This window comes from Bolinopsis microptera, chromosome 7 (assembly GCF_026151205.1).
Source record: "Bolinopsis microptera isolate Bmic1 chromosome 7, MBARI_Bmic_1.0, whole genome shotgun sequence".
In the NCBI taxonomy this organism is placed as follows: Eukaryota; Metazoa; Ctenophora; class Tentaculata; order Lobata; family Bolinopsidae; genus Bolinopsis; species Bolinopsis microptera.
Window position 1 is genome coordinate 1,997,938 of NC_087078.1, and position 23,980 is coordinate 2,021,917.

General features: G+C 38.7%; 1 protein-coding gene and 1 long non-coding RNA gene across 2 annotated transcripts; both read left to right on the top strand.

The window, feature by feature from the left end:
• Positions 1–10,247: 10,247 nt before the first annotated feature.
• Positions 10,248–12,007, top strand: LOC134818043 (uncharacterized). Its single transcript, XR_010160594.1, has 2 exons — positions 10,248–11,275; positions 11,449–12,007. It is a non-coding gene; the product is annotated as an uncharacterized LOC134818043 (long non-coding RNA).
• Positions 12,008–21,056: 9,049 nt separating this feature from the next.
• LOC134818112 (myb-like protein X) lies at positions 21,057–21,822 on the top strand. The gene is made up of 2 exons (XM_063827534.1): positions 21,057–21,621; positions 21,797–21,822. Exons 1-2 carry the CDS (start codon positions 21,057–21,059, stop codon positions 21,820–21,822), a joined length of 591 nt encoding a protein of 196 aa, XP_063683604.1.
• The last annotated feature ends 2,158 nt before the right edge of the window (positions 21,823–23,980 follow it).

Consider the following 23,980-nt stretch of genomic DNA (forward strand, 5'->3'; position numbering starts at 1 on the left):
GGATGGTGTCGGTTGGAGTGAGCTATAAACCCCCGACAGGCACAAAGTCTGTTGGAACAGAGGTAACGAGGAGGACCAAAATGACAGAGACTGAGATAACCAAGGTGGAAGATAAAGGAAACACAGCAGTTCCCTCCTCAACTCACTGCAGCACTAACACTAGGACGTTACAGATTTCAGATAGAGGAACAGTCACAGATACACAAATCTCCCACACCAAGCATCTTTCTACCTCAGATCTCAGGTCCTTCCGGGATGTGGGTACCATCTCCTCACGACCTCCTACTGGGAGAGCAAGATCTACCAACACGGAGCTGAAAACGAGGCGTCACATGGCAGTGGGTACGAGCAAAACGTACCACAAAGACATGACACGGCTGGGAAATGAGATGGAGAAGATGAAGGGACAAAGAGTAGAGCTGGAGAAACTAACAAAACAGCTGATAGAAGACCGGGACTTGGCAGAGAGACGGCTTCTGAGCTTGAAACCCCAGAAGAAGGTAATGAAGCGGTACGTGGTTAACTGTGCGTGCTCTACCACACCCCCTCGCGGCAACCACCCCCGACACAGACAGTCCTCTCTCGTCCACTTGTCCTCCTCTTCTACCAGTCTAAGTTCTGACGGTTCTACTCGACCTAGGAGCAGAGTTCACAGTATGATTATATCAGAACCGGACAAAGAGGAGGGATGGAATGTCAGGGTTCTTACTCCGGCTAAATTATCGGACTTCAATAATCAGTATATCACAAGGGACAGTCACTTTTACTGATGTTCATGTTATTTCTTAAGAGATTTTCCCGATGAAGCGATTTGATTTAATAATGTTAGATTTGAACAATGTTTCCGCCGTATTACCCATTCAAATTTTCACATATTCGAATGTTGTAATTTTATTTTGATTAGAGTTTAAGTGGAATGGTAAAATGCAATAAAGAAATCTAATACAGTAAAACACATCATATTTAAATTGGGCCTATAGGATTTTATTTATTTATTCGGCTACACTAATATAACCTCGGCCAAAACAATCAAATTTATCGATATCACTTCGTGAAATTCTATATGATAAATATGTTTTACTGTTATTTGTTACAGTGGACGATTTAAAGAATGTTGCTCTGCATAAAACCGTGACAAGTTCTGGTGGCGAGCTTGTTACTGAGGCTACTGATGGGAATCAAGACACTTGCTTCTCAACCAAGTATGCACTGATCAAATTGTTTAAAACTCTTCGTGTCCTAACTATTAAAATAATTTGAACGTTTTAGCGTAATTAGACATATTAATTGATAGCATATTAATAAGGTATAGCTACTAGCTGAAGACGATTTACACATGTATTTTGAAAGCTCCTGCTAAAACAAACTTTTCGTATCACTTATATTATGTTTTAAACAATTCCCCCTCCAGATAAGGTAGCACATTAAAAAGACGTTACAGATTTATGTTGTTTCGATGATGTTACAAATACAAGATAATACTCACGTATTTGACTGTACTACATATCAATATGAATAATAATTACGTCCAAGGTGTATAACGTAGTTATATAACGTCCATAAGTTATATTTTCACTTGGGTCACTTTATTTCCTCAGTGTTTAAATTAAACAAATCATAACTTTTAAGTATCTCAAATCACAGAGAATCAACGAACCCCTACTTCAAACTGGACCTGGGAAGAGCAACTAAGGTGCAAAGAGTTGAAATCATATCAACTGATCCCAAAAGCATTATTGGAAGCAAAGTTCACATCGGAAATAGAGGTCAGAATTATATCAATAAAATTATCTGCGATTATATTAAACAATTCTGACGGTATATGCGATCACGCACACACGTGCGGTCGTGCTAATTAAAGCGTTTCTCAGGATACCATATACTTTACCACTAGCTCCGACATGATCCCAATAATCTCGTGAGTTTTACAGGAGATTTTCTGGACAAAAGGATCGGAGTTATCCGAGAAGTGGAAGGAAACAAAGCATTGATAGATTTGGAAGAGAGTGTGGAAGGTTCCAGATTATTTTGGGAGTTCTACAGTGGTGGAAGTGTAAGAACTTTGACAGTTTGTGAGATAAGGGTCCTGGCAGGTGATGGGAATGAAGATGGTGAGAACTCACTTTATTTTGCTATTCCTGGGAGTATACTGCTTTAATGATAGTCTTACAAGCGAACTTAAAGCTTAAAACTTAAAATTCTAATAAAATTGATCTCAACGTCAATTTATCTAAACCACATTTATCAGAATTTGAAGAAACAAAACAAACTTTTCCACTATTTTTACCTACTAAATATTCCCAGATACGGAGGATTGTCCCCAGGGGACGGTGAAGTGTTCTGATAGAGTGTGTCGTCATGCACATATGTGCTAAGTTCAACTGGACTATGTCGTTCAAGCGTTCCTCAGGGTATGACGTGCACAATTTGTCGATTGAAGTTTAATAATCTCGCAGAAATAAAAATCCCTGGTTTTCTTTGTGCAAATAAACTTAAAGTAGTAGTTTAATATTGAATATCTAACCCAGGAATTTAGTACGACACACATTTATAGGACATAGCATTTCTGCCGTTTTCTGACAAAAGTGCTTAAATAAAATTTTGGAAATTTCGGGTTTTTTGGTCTAACTTTTGTTTTTGGGTCAAGAACTATCCCTGAGGACCATTGGATACATGCGCCGACACCCCGAAACCCCCATTTTGACACGATAACAATGAAATATCTGGAGCCAGGCCATACGTTCATGTGCGCTGACTCGTTCCACCATAAAGTGGAACTTTTCATCAAACAGTGAGGAAGAGCTACATAATTATGACTTGAGGACTTTTGTGGTGCAGTGGAAAAGGTGGGTACTGCTTTTTCTTTGGCCTGTTCGGATTTTCATTCTTGGCCTATAACTATAAGGTCATATGGCCTATGGGACAAGCAACCGCTGCAAAACAGAAAGACAATTGCTCGAAAATGTGATCAAGACTATCAGGTTTCAGCATGGCTCGGTCCAAATAAAGTGGAAATTAGAGCAAAACGAGGTTTTCTTCCGTTCAGCTCCATTTTTTGCAGCAGAAGGAAGAGAGATTGATCCGACTAGGTATAATCATAGCTTTCCCAAACAATCAATCACGGGTAATACTAATAGCAGGCGCTAAAAAGAGAGATATAGTTCAAAAACTTTGTAGACTTATGAGCCCCCGATTGTTTCGTCAAGTTTTAAATATAAAATATAGAGATATTCTCGATGGTATTGCCTTAATAAACTTAACGGGTGATACTCGTAAAATATCTGTTCCATATATTGGACCGTCGACGAGCCAACTCGGCGCGCGTCCTGGTAGGTTGTAAACCTACAATAATAAACAGTATCTGGAGAGAAGATTTGTAGATATAGGAGTAGTTACAGTGTGCCTCGTGACGTTTAAAGCTGTAGGTACGTCGCACAACAATAGTTGGAGAACGCAACATTGTTCACACACGTTTCGTGTACCTTCTTAGCTTATCGATTACCACAGTGAATGGGAAATTGACTTTGAGTAGAGGAGTAGGGAATGTTAGGACATGATTGGATCTTGTGATATAAAGTAAGAATAGCTCATCGCATGTAATACTCAACAAGCTAGTATATTTTTACTACAAGCTTACAGGAAAAACGTTTTATCCTTTTATTTTGTGCTCGATATACTCGGCCTGGGTCAGCTGCCTTATAGAGCGAAATATATTTATTCATTTCTATAGCTCATCTTATATACCTCATATTCACGCTGTTTTCAATCTACCTTTTTGTTTGAATTGATTCGTGATCAAAGGAACAGTTTCAATAAGCGACCATAATGGTTGCTTTTGGGCAGTTTGTGCCTTAACCGTGCCTTAACCGTGCGTTAACCGTGCGTTAACCGTGCGTTAACCGTGCCTTAAGAACCGTGCCTTATGTAACCCTTGTGCCTTAACCGTGCCTTAACCGTGCGTTAACCGTGCCTTAAGAACCGTGCCTTATGTAACCCTTGTGTCTTAACCGTGCCTTAACTGTGCCTTAACCGTGCCTTAACCGTTCCTTAACTGTGACTTATCCGTGCCTTAACCGTGCCTTTACCGTGTTATGCCACACTACTGAATTGCCCCGAATTATTACAACCTGTTCCTGACCATTTTTGTTCCTGACCATTTTTATGAGTGTTGTGCCTTATAATGTGGTAAACACTAAGTTATCTGCTTACCTATAGCTCATAGGCTTCCTCAAACCTGTACATCCGCTAGCTGAACGCTTTATTCAAGGAAATTTAAAATCAGTTATGTTATAGTTTCTTGTTATCATCTATCTATCTACGATCTAGCTCCGTAATATAAATTGTATGGATTTTTATTTGCCGATAACGATAAAGGTTTTATTTAAGTATTCCCTAATCGATACTTTTACTGCATTAAAAAACATCAATCACAACCAAAGTTATGGATAGTCATAGCGTAAATTGTATTGTGAGCTAGTTATGACGTATCATAGAGCATGACAACGCGTGTTGCTAATCTGTTCTTGCTCGCTCACGTGCAATCTCTTGATGTTTACCTTCGCTAAAAAGCTAAAATAACGCCATTATTCTAACGTTTATTTTACCTCACTTTTGACGTTAATTATAGAAAATCTAAAGCCTGAGGGTCATTTTTAGGTTAATTTTTAGTGTTGCCGGGGGGAATTCGTCAAGTTTAAAATATAATATAGATAATTCGCAAAACCTTGGCCTTTATGAAGAAAGTCTCATCTGAATTTCTAAAGAAAGAAACTTATTTTATATTATTATCCCGTACTTTCACAAATCGACTCTTCGTCAAAACAAGCGTCAAAATGCTGGTAGAATTCCGATTCGTTAAGCACTTTTCTAAGAAATTCAAACTATAATTTGTGATTTTTAGGCACTTTCCGAGAAGTAAGGATGATGAAACCTTGTCACAAGTCTCAAAAGTCGACAAAGCACCTTAGAAACATAGTGGGTGCAGTTTAAATGTGGCAGCAGCTATAGCCAAGAGCAATTACAGAATTGTCAATTTGCACAAAATGAACCTTGTGTTACTTAAGCACTTTTTTCAGAAAACGGCAGGACCATGTGTTGAGTCTACGGCGGCGCCCGGCCAATAGCCTCACAAATTGTTTTGCCAGACTTGTGTAAGTATAACCGCGTCGTAGTACTCAAGCGAACAACCATCCCCTGTTCGCTAGGGCCGTTACTGCAGAAAGCCTCACGTCTAGAACAATTGATCATTTGTTGCTCTTCATCCTAGAGCATCCTTTTCTCGTTACTTGTCACATGCGGACGATCTGATTTCTCTAGCAGAGGGGAATGATTTAGATATCATCTGGAACAGAACACGCAAAACCATCAACACAATAGAAAAATGGTGCCAACCCAACGCGAGCTGACTACTCAGAATGCGCGAGCACGTCAACATAAAATTTTTCGCGCCCTACAAACTTCGGTAGACTTTATAATTTGCAACTGAACGCTTGCGTATGTCGTAGTTCAAGCTGCGCGCGCGGTATGAGTATTTTCATTGCATCATACAACATAAATTATCGGATTATAAGTAGAAGCTATTTGTACAGGGATTTTCTCATCGATACTTTAAATGACTAATCTTTAAAAAACAAGGTCGATTCTTATACAATTACAATATATTTTGCATATGCGCGTTAAATCAATTCGTTATCATGTAATAATGTGTGTCATACTTAAAGCTAGGAATATTTGTGTATGGATTTTCATTCTAAAACATGGAAAGATTTCATCAATTAATGTAACTTGGTACCATATGATTTATTTGATCTTATATGTTATCGATTTATATAGTTTTACGTTATCGTGTATCATGTACTGATAGTTATTGGTTATACATTATTATTATACAACGAGTCCAACTCAGCGCGCGTTTTGGTAGTTTATAAACCTACAAATAATTTTATCCCCTGATAAACTCCAAGATATTATACATCAACGGATTATAATCTCATTGTATAGTCACATAACATGATACCATGACCTAAATTTTGACAAATGGCTAAGCTCTTGACAAAAAATATAACCTGTAAAAGTCATAAAAATGATAACTTCACATAATCGGGTGGAAATCATGCTCTTTAAAATTTTTCACGAAAGTTTTTAACAGCATATTGTTTATCACATTTTTTTACACAAGATTAGAATCATGTTGTAATTTTGTTTTCCAATATTTTGATCAAAAATAATTTTTATTTGGATTTCAAAGTACGCACTACGCCGCGCAGTTAGAAATCGTAATTATCGTATTATATTAGGAGATTTGAGATTTAATCATTATTTTCACAAGTGAGTCGATATATTGCAATCCCATCTCTTTTCGTTGCTGCTCACAGCATAGAGCTTCAATGCTCAAACCGTATATCTAGTTGATAGTAAAGTAGTATAGAAGTAGTAAAGTAGTATAGAAGCTGTTTCGTTGCACATTGAAATACAGATGTTACTAAATGATCTTAAGAGGTTATTTAATGTAATCGATTTAGTGTTACTGCCTTTAAGCTGTGATGTGCTGGAGACTACTAAAACTTGTTCTAGTATAGAAAAGCACAGCGGATTTTGCTATCATGTTACTCTTTTGTAGATCAGGATCGAATTTGAACGTATTACTCCTAAACAGATTATTTCAATTCTGCATTATATGGAAATATCGATAACCCATTCGAGCCTTTTTTTAAACGTGTTTATGCTTTTGAAGAAGTATATTATTGTGATACTTCTATGTATTAAATCGTTTAAATGGTATGGTAAAGAACAGTACACAGATACTTATTCTTTGATGCCCCGAAACACATTCCTAGCTCTAGATCTGCCTTAAATTTCAATAATGGCTCTTTCATCACAGTTGCTTGATAACTGCTGATTTGTAATGCTTAAAATTGATCCCACTCAGTTTGACTATCTTAGGTTAGCTGTAATATCGAACTCGACAGTAGCTTCCTCTGTCATGTCGGAGATCTCAGGAGACGACTGGGTATTTTGTGTCAAGAAGAGGTTAACCTCCCACTTAACAAGATAAACATCAAATTCATAGGTTTGTCTCTATTTTGATGGTTACTGATACAGCAGTTCATGTGTTTAAAATGTATGGGTTAAATTCTAATTAAATTCGGTAATAAATATTACTGCAAATGTTGTAAACGGTAAAACCATTGTGTATAAGACAGTCAATTATCTCAGGAGTGCCAAACAGGGACCGTTTTAATCGAGAGGACTTCTCTGATGACAGAGATGTGGAAAAGACTACGTCCTTCTCTGGAAAACTACAAGGATAAAATACCCACCTTCTTCGGGAAAAAGTCCATCATGTGCGAAAGGTAAATCGTTTATTTTTGAAAACCCGATCACGATCAAAGCATATACAATTTGGGCATGTCCCAGCCAACTTAAGCCGAAAATCTGGCTTTGAAATCTTTAATTTGAAAACACCCAAAAATGTAGTTAATATACCCCTCCACCATACCAGATCGATTTTAAGTCAGCCAAGGCATAATTACTGCCCAAAAAGCCTGTTCCAAATTTGTCTCAATTCTGTTCCAGAATCCCAACTTCTCTGAAACCAAAATGGAACATTGCCCACAAAGCCTTTTCTGAGGATGCTAGGGCCACCAAACTTTTCAAGGACACTCCTGGTATCGATACCAATCGATTCTGATCGCCTTCAACTCAGTTAAGCGATTTTAGGGTAAAGTTCATTTTTGTTCATTTCATGAACCAGGGGATCATTTTGCACTAAAAAGGTTTTTTAAAAGTTGAACAAAAAATGTCACAATTTGATGTGTGAAAATAGTGCTTTCGATGTGAAACTGGATGATTCTTGACGCACCCTATCCCTTCGGTGGAGTATTACATGTCAAAGAAAAAAACTTCTGAGTTGCTGAACATGTTAGTAAACAATATGCCCCTCTACCATACCATATCGATTCCATGCCAGTCCAGGCATAATTACCGCTAAAAAGCATGTTTCTAAATTTGTGTCAATTGTTTCCACCATCTCAACTACTCTGAAACCAAAATAGAAACATTGCCCCAGAGCCCTTTCTGAACATGCTAGGCACACCAAACTTCTCAGGGACACTCCTGGTATCAATACCGACCGATTCCAATTGGTTTTAGCCCAATTCAGGGGATTCTAGGAAAATGTTCATTTTGTGTTCATTTCATTCATTCCATGAACCAGGGGAGTATTTTGCACTTCTAAGTGGCTGGAAATGTTAGTACATGTGTCCTTCTACCATACCAGATAGATTCCAAGTGGACACGTTCAAAAAAAGGTGGCACTAGAGATTGATTTTTTTTAAATGAGTTTTAAAAATGGTCATTGCTCTTTGTTGGTTGATATATCTATCTATACCTTTAGAAATTCGATTAAATTTCATGATCCTGAAATCACGGAGTCTCTAGTGCTTATATCACAGGAGTTATCGTTATTTGTGTGCCAATGATTCAAAAATCACACAATTAGAAATGCAAGATGAATCAACACTAGATAATCTGAAAAGTACTATTCACAAAGACGCCAAAATTGATATGGTGACTATAATGCATGTAAGGAATAAAATGTCTTATCTGAAATTGTTATTGGTGCCAAAATGATTCAAAAATCACAACTTAAACATTGGAAATGAGCCTATTTTGAGCAGTAATTATTGAATCATCTTACGTTTTTATTGGCTTTCTATCATTTTTTAGGGTACAAAATAGTATTAAATAGTATTAAAACCAGTTAATATGATTCAAAAATCACATTTTCGTTATTGGTGCGCTATTAAGTCTCACTATAGTAAGCCTTAAATTAAGTGCACAATATGACAACATATATCCATTCTATGGTTCTTATTATGTGATTTTTGAATCCATGTCTAAGCTTATACCATATTGAAGGCCTTTGAGCGATAATTTTTGATCTGGGTGGTTAAATGATTCAAAAATCACACAAATCTGGCTACCAACTATGTAATTTTCTTTAAAGTATGACAATTGAATCATATGTAATGTTCAAGTTGTAATGACATTTTGAAAAGAAAGGTAATGAATCGATAATCACATTTCAAAAATTCAATTAAGTATTATACGTAACTGATTGATTCATTTGTCACAGTATGGAGACAAAATTATCATGGCTTGAGTAGTAAAAGTACTTGCCTAGTTTAATCAGTTTAAAATCAGTGTTTTGTGATTATTGATTCCACTATTACTCTAATAACGAACTTCTCCATGACCATAAACAAGTGCAGTGTCCCAACAAATTACTGCAGATTTACTATGAATACCAACCTGATATAGAGCCAAAAAGTGATGTTGTTGTTGTGAAACCAGTATTTCTGGTACCCATAGGGGATTTGAAATCAACTTATAAATCAAATGTCATTCCTCAAAGTATCATAATCAAACCCCGGGCGAGTCCAAAATTAGAAACCTGAGTATTGATTCATATGAAATATGAATATCTCTTTAACGATAAAATTTCCTGAACCAGATCTGACTCGCTATGTCTGTTCAGACATGTTTGTCTGCCAGATCGTGGTACCTGAGTCCCTTCATTGCCTTGCATTGAAATCACACAATAACACACAAAGCTAGAATCACGGCAAATCGACATTCATCGCTTTTTCATCGGAGTACTAATGGACAGTGTTCAAATGGACAGTGTACATTCCCCTGATACAGCATCATTTCAATACATGCTCATTTATGTGATTTTTGACTCATTATGGCACTTTTAACCATCTAAATTCTCTAAATATTAGTTAGCATGATATAATTGTGATTGATAGAGTTCATTGTTACAATCATTCCGTTGATATTCATATAAAAAATATTACACATTTCGTCTGGATTGTGATTCACTGCAAAACAAGTCGCAGGTTCCAATTGTAGAACTATAAAATTTTAATAATTCATGGTTGATTATACGGCCTAAGGACTAATATAAACACTTTCCGACCCATTTTAAACCATTCTGAGCATTTTGAGAAGAATGTTCATTTTCGTTCATTTCTGGTCATTCCATGGGTAGTTTTATACGACTTTTTATGGTTCCTAGGCCTAGCTTACGGCTATATCCATCTTAGAAATCCGAACTGAGCCTTCCCAGCACTCAAATACGGCCAATACTGTGATGTGCCCATGTTCCAAATTTATGAATTCATCTACTGCATCTTCTGATGGCGGCTGACGCGAATTCGATTTTCGGTAAAAACCACATCAGTTTTCAAATTTGAGATATTTTTAGCGCGCGGCGCGCGCACTGCGTGTTAAATTTTAAATTTACGCCAGCTAGCAGGTGTCAGATTTACTGGTTATAATTGTGGGAAGTCCATCTATGTTTATTATTAATAATTTTTGGTTGACTATTTATTTTCCCCAGGAAACTTACTCACGTGCGAAAGACGAACTCTAAGAATTGGAGAATAACGGCAGTAGACAGCAGCTAACTTCCCCTGTACTCAACGACATTGAACAATAGACATGAAATGACTCGCTGACCCCCTACAAAGTACTTGTGCTCGGAGGCAGAATTTGGCATCGTTTGGGTCGAGAGATTTCCAAGGGTAATGATACAGTTAAACTGTATAAAAATACCTCTCAAAAACAACCTTCTCCTGGTCGGCCATGTCCCTCATCCTGCACTTGACCCCTGCAGAGGTCACAAGAACATCGGAGCACAAATGAGCGAGAAACGGGGAAGCCTTAGCTTCCGGGTCAAGGACTGCATCACTAGCACCTACCTATTGAACCTATTGATAGGTTTAAAAGTAGGCATCTTCACGCAATCTGCGGACCACCTCCTAGCAGCGAAATACGGATATACCCTCCCTATTACATGCGTTCAACCGGCACCCGAACCACACGCTGTTTCTTAGACACAACTTCCCACTTAAATCAGTGTCCTGTCGCATCAACTGGCATCGGCAAGTGGCGACACTGTGTAGACTCAACCCTGAGCTTGATCAGAATCTTCAGTCACAAACCTGACACCGTTTCGGGGCTTGCAATACGGGTTTCTGTCAGGCTCCCAGCAGTTTCTTTTGGACCACCATCTCATCTGACAATCACCCGAGGATACCTGCCAGAGCTCGCAATTTACGACGAGTTAGCTTATGGCACCTCTGGCTGTTAAGTGAAGTCATAAAGCTCAAACAGCTCTCATCTCCCATTCTCTCTTCCTAGACAGCAGACCTGGGAGAAACTCCTTCTAGCCGGACGTCACGCGTGATGTACGAGAAACTACGGACAGGTGTGTACCTATACTTTTTAAAATTACACATTTCGTCTGGATTGTGATTCACTGCAAAACAAGTCGCAGGTTCCAATTGTAGAACTATAAAATTTTAATAATTCATGGTTGATTATACGGCCTAAGCGGTATACAAATGAAGCGTTATTATTATTATTGCCTCTAATCCTCAGGGTACTCCTACTTGCGTGCGAAAGACAAAGGCAGCAAGAATCGAAGAACAGAACCCCGACCACACTGCTTGTGAGAAATGAGCAGCTCTTGATCTAGGACAAAAAACTTTCTTCTGTTTAATATCTAAAACGTGTTACGTGTGATATTACACCAACTTTTGATTAATAATACGAAACTTTATACCTTATAAAGTATGATATTTAAACACGAAAATTTACATTCTGAAATTGGTATAGTGTTCCTTTAACTGTTCCTTCAACTTTCATCGTAGCTTTTTTCAAAATATTCTTCAGTGCCATCAACAAACAGATTTTTTCATTTGACTGAACTGTGCCATATTTGATATTGCCTCTGTATTTTATAGGGAAAATTTTTTAAATCTTGCAAGTTGATGTAATTAAGTTTTAAGTTAACGTATTATAGATATGTTAACACTAGTTTATGTTTCAGTATTTAAATTGTTTCCATTTATAGTTTAACCGATCCCTGTTGTAGAGTTATCAGATCTTTACTTAGGATAAACAATATAATATGAAGTTCGATAATAATATTAATAAACATTAATTGTATTCACTGTTTTCTAGTCATCAAACTTCAGATCAGGAGGTGACCGGGACATGATTTTAGGCCTGACCGGGACCGGGACCGGGATACAAAATGTGACTTGACCGGGACCGGGACCGGGACCGGGACTGAGATTATCAATTTACCGTGACCGGGACCGGGACCAATAATTTCTGGGATTTCTATCTTACCGGGACCGGGACCAGGACCGGGACCAACAATACAATTTTTTCGGGATGACCGGGACCAAAACTGGTATTCTCATATTGAAAGCTGCAACTTTCATTTACATTATAATTGAACAATTTGATAAGTAATAACTAGATTATTAAATTAGAAAAAACCCGTCAACATGGGGCATGGGCCTAATGTACTACACCAATAATGTTCATGTACTGATTACTCAAGTTCACCCTCATTCCTCATTCCTCAGTCAATGATCCCTCAAATTATTCAACAGTTTCATTCTCCAATTGACAATTGGGCGTAGCCCGAGTTGAAAACTTTATGTTAGTTTGCACTTATGAGTTATGTAACGATATTAGTTACCTAAACTTGTTTAGCAATTTTAAACATTGTTTTATTTGGCTCAGAGGTTGTTTAAAGATGAAATTCACAATGAATGAAAGTAAAAACTTAAAATCACAGTGAATGAAATTATGTAAAAGATCCCGGTCAAAATCCCGGCAAATTTGAGTGATTGACCGGGACCAAGAATCCTGAATTAACCGGGACCGGGATCATAAATAAGCATTTGACCGCGACCGGGATGAAAAATGTGACTTGACCCGGTTGACCGGGACCGGGATAACTCAAAATTGCCAATCCCGGTCACCTCCTGCTTCAGATCGGGGTAATATAATGTACAAAATGGTACGCTCTCGAATGCACGCTTCCTTTTCCTCACCTTCGCATCTTTGATCTTGTTAAGTAAAACACATAGTAAGGTTCCCCAGAAATGTTCTGTAAACTTGACTTTTTATTTAGGCCGGTAAAAACCCATAACTGACTGAGGTTTCGAAATACAGCCAAGAACTCAGATATGACACAATCAATTTTATGTGTATGAAACAAATTTTCAACTGTCTGGCGGCGATCAGCATGTCATACTGACTAAACTCTAATCGGTTTATGAAAATTACATCCCGGTTAATGAAAAGCGTAGCCTGGAGTTCCCGCTCCCAGGTAAAAATACATACATAAATGAGGACCGCCAAGCAAGGAATGAAGAACGAAATTAAATGTTATCTAATCGATTACAAATCTTGCAGATTCCTGAAATTAAATGTAAAATGCAGCTAAACTCGTGCATCTAATAATAATATGACAATATGATAGAATTGTAATAATGCTACATGCTACGCGCGCTAAAACGATGAATCTAATCTAAATCTAGTAACCATATCAACGCGCAGTAACCATAGTAACGCGCTCGATTCAATTCCAGTATATTGCGACGAGTGTTTACATCACTAAATTAGCTGTAACTTTGTGTGATTATGGACGATCGTGCTAAATTTAAGGCGCTGTGGCTAAAATCGTCCACTGAACCAACAGGTAAAATTTCAGAGAGATCGTCCCCAGCGCTCATTTTCACCTCGCGAATGATCAGCTCGCAGTGGGGAACCAAAGATCTATGCATAAGCGCACTCAAAACACAAATAGTCATGTTTACCTGGAAGTGGAATAAGAAATGGACACTAAGACCTGTGGTGGTGGGTAACACCACTATAGGTCTTTCCAAATCCAGGCACGTAGCCAGGGGGGGGGGGGCTAGGGGGCGGCAATCTGATTGGAGAATGCAGATTGCTGTTGTGAAGTTACCAAATTTACGTAAGTACTTGATTCTTTTCAATCCCAGTTTATTGCTGTCCTACAAATTTCTTTAATGCCAAATGTCGTCTAAAACACCCTGTTTCGCAAAAAATTTCCGGGGGGCTGCGCCCCCCTAGCCCCCGCCAAGGGGCTCCGCCCCTGGACCCCAATGGGGGCTGCGCCCCCAGACCCCTGCCACAGCTTGCTCGCTGCGCAGCTTGATTGGACTCGTCGGCTCGCTTCGCTCGCCGACAGCCCCCCTCAAAGAAAAATCCTGGCTACGTCCCTGTCCAAATCTGCCAAATTCCTAGGAGTGACCCTCGACAGCAAGCTCAATTTTAATGAACATATCACCAATACCACCAAAAAAGCTACGGCATCCCTTATGCAATGTAAAAGAGCTGTCGGCCCCACATGGGGTATGGAGCCCCAAAATATGCAAATGGATGTACACCGCTGTCATCAGACCTATTCTATCATACTGCTGTAGTATATGGATTAGGGCAATCCAAACAGACACCAACGCGAGGAAGTTCAAAAGAGTTCAGGCATTGGCATTAAGAATGATGTCTGGTGCCATGCCTATTGCATAATACTCCCTTCATCGCACTGAACCACCTCACTAACACTTCAGAAATCAAACTTTTCCTGAGAGGCGAAGCAGCAAAGGGTACTGCCAGGCTTCAAGCCTATGGTAGCCTAACCCTCGAAACTATCGCCCCCAGAAAATGTACCATCACAACTCACACCACTATCAACAAACAATTCATGGTAGACCTCAACATACCACCCAAAGCAGAGAGAGACCTATCTATACCAACCATGATGCTTGAACGACGCTTCACGGTCACCACTCCTGAAGCTGACAACATTGAATATAGAGGCTCACTCCAAAACACCATCGACAACATACCCAGTGAAACCATCACAAAGCTACACAGACGGGTCACGCACAGACTCTGGTAGCGGGGCTGGTTATATGATCACCACTGATGTTGTGGAACACAACAAGAAAATTGAGAATAATCTTGTGCGAGGGTAGAGACCCAGATGTCGTTTCTAACCCAAATAAACTTTAAGGAGGCTTCTTATCAGTAGCCGCACCTCCTTACTCGGTTTCTGAACTGGAATTCTATGGGCTTCCAGACGGCCAGACCGAGTATTACCATCCCATCCTTCTAGAGTTCATCACAAGTAGCACCCACCTTGAAGATCTTTGACACCCAGACACACCCCATTGGCGAACAAACTTTGGATATAATCGTACATGCTCCCGAAGGAATCCCTGGTTTATGGTCTTTCTCATCGTCACCAGCACTTTCACTAGAGTCACCAGCCCTTTCACTGGAGTCATCAGCCCAATCACTGAAGTGTACAGAAGTACAGTTGTGGAACACAACAAGAAAATTGAAAATAATCTTGTGCGAGGGTAGGGACCCAGATGTCGTTTCTAACCCAAATAAACTTTAAGGAGGCTTCTCATCAGTAGCCGCACCTCCTTACTCGGTTTCTGGACTGGAACTTTATGGGCTTCCAGATAAGACGGCCAGACCGAGTATTACCATCCCATCCTTCTAGAGTTCATCACAAGTAGCACCCACCTTAAAGATCTTTGACACCCAGACACACCACGTATTGGCGAACAAACTTTGGATATAATCTTACATGCTCCCGAAGGAATCTCTGGTTTATGGTCTTTCTCATCGTCACCAGCACTTTAGCTAGAGTCACCAGCCCTTTCACTGGAGTCATCAGCCCAATCACTGAAGTGTACACTGACAACAACAACACTACACTAGACGAAAGATCATTCAAGCTTCCCGATTATTGCACCGTTTATCAAACAGAACTCACTGCCATCATCGAAGCTTGTAAATATCTCTCAACTTATACCAACACACACATCATCATATGGTCAGACAGTCTCTCCTCTATTCAAGCTATATCCTCACCCTCAACGAGGAGTAGAACTAATAGAGACTGTTACGACACCCTCAATACACTCGGATCCACTAACACCTTAGAGATCAGATGGATAGCTGCACACATCGGATTGTGGGGTAATGAAAAAGCAGACGATCTGGCCAAAATTGGCACAACCAGTGAATCCACTTTGAATTGCCCAATTCCACAATCTTACATCAAACGCCTGATCGACGACAAAGTCACCAAACTTAATCAAGAATCATGGATTACTGATAGTCCTAGACACACTAAACTGACACTTGGACACAAAAACATCAACATCATCAGTAACAACAGACAAAATTACAGAACTGCAGTGCACCTCATCACGGGACATTCATGTGCTTGTCCTAAATGTGGCGACGAAGAGGAGATTGTCTCACACTTTCTTGGATAGTGCCCGGCTATTGCCCAAATAAGAGGTCAATATTTCCGGGACTACTACCTCTCTGTCAATGACATATTCGACAACCAACACATCTCCACCATCGTCAAGTTTGCTAACCACACTAAACGCTTAATGGTACCAGAGGAGTTGGACCAGACCGGTGTAACATAGCGACTACTCAAACGTCGTCTTAGTTCGCCTCTCTCTTCCACACTCAACCACCACTTAAGCGTTCATCTTTGACACACCCCACAACACTTACCATCATCCTTGATTACACATCTTGATTCCACCGGCATCCTCCCACAGGACTGCCATACCCCAGAGGTATGCAAAGCATCCATATGCTATCCTCTCGTGGGCCAACCAGGCCCAGCCTCTCTTTTTTTTAATTAAAGAAAAGCCTCTCCCGACCCCATGACTCTGCCAGCTACTATCACGTGACTACGAGAATTGAGATAATAACTGTATCTCCTCATCATGATGCTGGATTATGAACTACGATAGAGTAGTAGTGTGTCAAAATGGAACAGCGAGTTTATTTCTGTAATTCAAATCAATATTTTATTTACTGTTCCAAGATTTCTAGCCTGTAGAAGTCTGGGTATAATACTTTTGATTCAAGTCGCACAATACAATAATATTACTCCTCTGCATTTTCAATATCAAGCCGTAAGATTGGTATATCCCAGTAGTCCGATGAGCGACTTGTTTTTTTGCTTATACTTCAGTGTGATTAGGACATCTAATTTAGCTCTGCAAATACATTATCTTTCGCCGCAAATTCGCCGCGATTATTTTCAGTTTGGCTTTCAAATAGTCGTTCAGGTCCAACTTGAAAACGGGTTGGAAAAGTCACGTGACAGTCGAGTGTATACTGTATAGTGATTTATCACCATCCAATCGCTGAAGGTGTCAGTGAAAGTGTGCTATGATTACTCCACAGCTATTAATCATAGTTGGTCAGTTCGTACAAAAGTCGTAAAAAATTCGTACAGTTCGGCACCTTTTTTCAGTTCGGGATTAGTTCAGGAAAAATTCGTCTCATAAATTTTCGAACTTGGATTTAATCGAAAGAACTTAAATTAACTCAGCTGTCAGGCCTTTGATAGATAAGTACCTTTTCAAACGACCGGTGCTTTTAGCGAGGTTAAAATACTCTTTATCTACCAGTACCATTTAAATCACGAAATCAGATATGAGTCAAGATTTATTTTATGGTTTAAAATCATTAAGAATTTTGTTCAAAGAAAGCGACCACTAAAAATAATTTTCATTTGACGCAATATCATTGATTTTAATTGGATTTCTTTGCGATATCACTACTAATATATCATAGAGATCAGGATTGATGCTACACAGGGACAAAAGGATTTCGCGATTGTTTTGGCCAAAAATCGCGATACCGCGAATTACATTTCGCGGTATATTAAACTATACATAAAATTTGTCGGAAATAATGGGAAAAATCGCGATTCCGTACATGCCGCGATTTCCTTTTGTCCCTGATGCTACAGCACTCATTAAACGATTGCATTTTTTAAACCAGATTTTAAAGTGATTTAATTGAATTGAAAATCTGTTTTTAGGTGCACAGCACATCGAAAAGTAGAAAATTCAGTGCTGAACTTTTATAGATGAACGTGCAATTTAAAAGAGATCGACAACTTTGTAAAGCAGATTATAATTACATATAGTATTCCCACTCCCGATACATCTCAAGAGAGGGTATATTCTTGCCATTATAGTTTAACTGCGTCAAACTTACGATGGTCTAGACGCGATATTTTCTCCTGCGTGGTGCTATATAACGAGAATTACATAACCGAGATTTTATTTTATTTCATACTCCAAATAGTCGGCATCGGTTTGTGACTGACTTTTATACCACTGTACATCAGGGGTCGCTCCTATAATGAACTTTACCAAAGCAAGAATGCCTCCCTCCGTGACAAGTAACACTGTTCACTACATCCCAAGACTGAACATCACCGAACTTGGAAATGTTTTAGGCTGGGAAAACTATGTGCTCTATATAAATATAATCGCTGCTATTGACTTCTTCCTCGCTATAATCGGTGAGTATTATTAACGAACGAATCTAGTATATTATAATCAATATATACTAATAATCTCAATAGATGTATGTGTGTGTCTGTCTGTCTGTATAGTGCCCAAATAGTGCCGACAAAACTCTGACGAAGCCAAATAATTAAGGTTTTTCAAATCGGTCTGTGGTAAGTGGTTTAAAATTCGGTAAAAATTCCTCGACAGCTTTTTAAAATTCGTACAGTTCGGCACCTTTTAAAAGTTCGTACAGTGCGTACTGACTACTGACCAACTATGCTTACCTTACAAGACATATTTATGGCGGCCTAATTTGCGACGACCGAAATTTTGGCGGTCCGAAAATATGGCGAAATTGAACAAAAACCGTCAAATTTCGGACGTCACAGAAAATAAGGGTATTTTTCATCATTTTTTGTGACAGTAAGCAGTAAGGAAATTTCTGAAATTCGGTAAAATCATGTTCAAACTTAGTCTGTATTAAGACTGTAAGACTTTCATGTTAGCACATACATGCTAATTTAAACTGTATTGCTTGACATTCAATTCGTCATTGGTGTGGTGATAATTTGTCCCAAGATGCCAGCATTTATTTATTTATTTTACTTGATATTACTTTTTAGAAACAAAATAAAGTATTGAAGGCACAGTCATTGAAATAAGCTAAAAGATAATGCGACGGATTCTATTACGACGACAGAAATTTTGGCGGTCCGAAAATATGGCGAAATTTTTGGAAAACCGCCACATTTCGTACGTTATAAATATGTCTTGTAAGGTAAGATATTTGGTTGGGGAGGCGGATTATCGGCTAGGTGCAGCCTGCAGGCCGGCATATTATCGGCTAGGTGCAGCCTGCAGGCCGACATATTATCGGTTAGGTGGACTGGTGGAGAGTCACGAAAATGCAAATGTTGGTCAGCTGAGTTTCTTCTAATAAGCGAGTCAAGCATTCCATACACAGAAATGTTTGGGGACAGTAATTTCATCAGATCATTTTTCCTTGATCGCATGATACTGAGACCATTGTATTGCATCCTCATTCCCCTGTGATCATCTCTCAACCGGAATCGCATTATGACCTATCACATACGTCATATCATGACGTATTCGGGATCAGTAATCCAACGGCTAATCACATGACTCAATATGACTATGAAGCAGCATAATTTATCCTTCAATTTCAGGTTGTAGCATTATAATTTTCCATAGTAACGCATCTTTCGTCACATAATTGAACAGATTAGGTACTTAATTTGCTGTAGATAATGCCTGAAAACAATTTTACTTTTAGGGAATGAAATACCAGAAACTATTGATTTGCCAGAATCTATTGAATTGCGAACACCGAACGCAATTTCCACAACGCCTTGAAATTCCATTTATGGTCCATTATTAAGTCTCCTGGATCAAACACATCACGTAACACCAACACTCAGACCCTATAGAATTTGAAACACGTTTATCGGTGTAGGTCGTGTTATTTACAAGTCTCGAGTTACATTGCACAGGTGGACGCTATGTCGTGTTGTGGGAGATCGTTTTTCTGGAGCTTTTAAGGTTTCCGCTTTCCCTCATGTGCGTTTTCGAATGAACATTACTTGTCATTTCATTGGATTTCACGTGCTAGTTTGATATGTTTCAGTTCCCATTATACATAGTTGCTTCATATCCTTACATCCAATATACTTCATCCTTCTAGAACCTTCGCATGCACGTTCCTGTCATTAAAAACTAATTGTAGCGATAAGAAATTAAAACTTTCTACTTTCCCTTATAACGTTAGTCAGTAAACACTTTTACTGGATATTTTTAGTGTCGATCGACCTCGAGGTTGACTTGCAACTAGTCTCATTCTTGTCGGATAGAAATTGTTTAAATTTCATTTGTCAGCGTTGTTTATACTTAATTTCCTTTTTGCGTTTCTGCTTGCCCCAAATTAATTTTTGCCCATCATTTTAAATTTTGCATGTTAGATTTTTGTATGTAGCTCTGTATGTGCCAGTACGATGTATTAAGCTGTCTACGTGCTTTGTTGTTTAATTTCTCATGTACATTAGTACAGGTGTACTTTTATTGTTTGATCTTTTATTACTGTCCCTGAATTTTACTTGTTCGATAAAAAATTGCCCTAGGGTACCGGTAAAGACTTTATCGTACTGAACGTTTGATTTTATTTTTTTGATAACTGGGTTTGGGGAGGCGGTTTATCGTTGTGAAGTACTGTACTACTCACGAAGTACTGTACACGATGTTTTCAACCCACGAGTCACTTATCAGAGAGCAAGCTCAACTGACGGCTCCCAGATGGCGTATGCACATGTATGTGAATCAGTCTGATCAAGAAGTTGGTTGGGCTGTGATTGTATCGACCCTGAGTACCAAGCAAGCAGATATTTGAATTGACTAGATTTCCACTGATCAGCGATTCGGAAAATCATAGTGCCGGGGCGGGTATGATCCGCCAACCTCCGAGTTACATGCCTGGTGCTTTACCAACTGAGCTACCGGCCCTATTCAGCTCAGGAATTAATCCACAGGAATTAATCCACAGGAATTAATCCACATATGTATACATACACTCTCTAAGCCACAAGAGATTCTACATCAAATATTGGTACACAGTAATCACTATGTAAAGCTATGGCTCAATGGCTGTCTACTTCATATTAAGTATATTTTCTTTACGTTAGTTCGGTTTGTTATCATTTATTTCTTTGCTTCATGTAACAATATCTCCGCCAGGTTTAGGTATAACCCAACCTTGATCTGAGGATCTGATACCACTGCCATAAAGTAGAACACGGCATGAGTAACAAAAATGAGGGTTCATCTTCAAGCAGCATCATTAAAGAGGTAAACAACAACATTGAAAAGATAAACAGTGACAATGAAGAGGAAAACAGCGACAATGAAGATGAAAACAGCGACAATGAAGAAGTGAACAACGAAATTGAAAAGGTAAACAGCGACAATGAAGAGGAAAACAGCGACAATGAAGAGGAAACCAGCGACAATGAAGAAGTGAACAACGACATTGAAAAGGTAAACAGCGACAATGAAGAGGAAAACAGCGACAATGAAGAGGAAACCAGCGACAATGAAGAGGTTAACAACGACATTGAAGAGTTCACCAGCAGATTTAAACATTTATTACACATCCCACCAACAGACGTAAGTAGCAGCGAAGATAAATTAGTTGCTCACCAAGGAACTAATTCGGACTTGGAGATCTCGTCATCGAGTAGTAAAAGTGGACAGTTAGAGACCAGCACTCCAGATGAAACCATGAGCTATGAGGATATTAACGATGAAAGTAGAGATGAAGATGGAGAAAAGAATAATATGAGAAATGCAACTTGTTACGTTTGCGGTAAATTTATGACACCAAATCATACTCAAATCTCTTGTACTATTGCTAAATGCCCGAACAAAGCCCATCAAATGTGCGCCAAAATATCTCATATCGATTATTTTAAAAAAGGAAGGGTCCGTTCGAAATGCTTTCCTTGTAAAGGCGAACCAATACCGACCCTTAAAAAAAGCAGCTGCCTCGTGTGTTTGGAAACTATAGGGCAAAAAGTCAATCGATTGACGTGTAAAATTAAAACATGCAAGAATGAATGCCATTTCAAATGCACAAAACTGGAGCGGGGTCGTTACGAATACTTGTACTGTAATAATGCTTGGGAGTGTGACACAGACGATTGTAAGAAAAAACCCCGTCCAGAATCTGGTACCATCCGGCAGCCCAATCTCAAATTTCTACAATGGAACGCAAGGGGCATCAACACAAAAACTGAGGAACTTAGCGCGCTAATGAAGAAGGAAAATGTAAATATAGTTCTTATCCAAGAAACTAAGCTCACGAACAATTGTATAAAAACTCCAGAAATACGCGGATACAAAGTTGAAAGAAAGGATAGGCTCCTAAGGCCCGGCTATATAAGTAAGGGTGGAGCCGGTGGAGGACTGATTATGTACATAAAAGAAGATCTGAATTTCAAGAGAAAAGAAGGCTTTGAACTTGACAGAGGAAATGTAGAAACCCTCAGTGTCAGCATCCAGCAAAAGAACGGAAAATGGTTTGATATAACAAATGTTTACTACCCTGGGCCCAAACCTGGGAGTAATTCGTCTGACGAGGCAAATATCGATTGGATCCCTGCATCCAACAACTGCGTGATTGCTGGTGATTTTAATGCCCACAATAAGCAATGGGACGAACAACCTGAAAACATCATGGGCAACAAAATTATTCAATTTATGAACGATAAAGATATGGTTTGCTGCAATGACGGATCACCCACGTTTGTACATGGGTAAGTGAGCGCTAAGATGAAATGGCCATTGGGTTTCATTATATATTAGGTCAAATTGACAAAAAATTACATTTCTGGTGAATGATAAACTAAATCGTGCATGATTGTAACCGTTCATAATTTATAAATGCATGCTGTTCGATCCGTGTGAATTATAAACATGAAAAGGTTAAATTTTACTTTTTTGAACAGATGTAAGTTTTGCAAAACCAAATTGCAGCCAGTTGTTGCAATTTTTAATTGCAGTTTTATTTTTATTTTTATCTTTCTACAGGGAGAGGAGAAGGAGAAGCGGTACCACCGAGGGTAAAAGTTCCCCTGACATAACTATGGTCTCCAAAACCCTTGAAAACTCATACTCGTGGCAGACTGCTGAAAATATAGGTTCAGACCACCTACCTATCATATTTGAAATCACAGGAGATGAACATGAAGTAGAACTTGATAGGACCTTATTTGAGGTTTAAGTCGATGTATAAGTATTTAGTATAACTGGACATAACATTGTAGATTACACAGTACACAATACACATGGGTAAGGAGACACAATTTATTAGCAGAATTTTATCGCAACTTAATCATTTTTATTGCGATAAAACAATAATTTCAGACTGATTTTTATTTTGTAATATACTGACGCATGTTTTAAATTTCTAACCTAGAAAAATATGAACATATTTCCTAATTTTCCTTATGTTAACTAATGGTAGTAAACCGCCAGTAAATACTATACGAAATTTCAATTATTATTCATCTGATAATTTACAAACAGAATAAACACTTTTTAATCGATGATAAGAAAATATTACAATTACAATAAATTGATTTAGTTTTTCAAAATAAAATTTCCGATACAATTGAAAAATATTTCTTTGTTTTAACCAATAAAAAGATTCCTTTCGAGATCTTAGTGATGAGATAAAATTACAACAATCAGCTCCTCTCAGTGGCGTAACGTTGGCCCTTCATTACGCCAACTTGCCCAACAATGAATTAATTTAAATTCAATTATACCTTTAAGTCATCATCATGATTATGCATGCGTAATATTACCAAACGTGACGCTCGCGTTCAAAAGGTTCAACATATTTGCTCCGTTTAATTGAGCGAACAGAACAATATCATAGAAGCCGGGATGGTGGTACCATCTCCTCACGACCTCCTACTGGGAGAGCAAGATCTACCAACACGGAGCTGAAAACGAGGCGTCACATGGCAGTGGGTACGAGCAAAACGTACCACAAAGACATGACACGGCTGGGAAATGAGATGGAGAAGATGAAGGGACAAAGAGTAGAGCTGGAGAAACTAACAAAACAGCTGATAGAAGACCGGGACTTGGCAGAGAGACGGCTCCTGAGCTTGAAACCCCAGAAGAAGGTAATGAAGCGGTACGTGGTTAACTGTGCG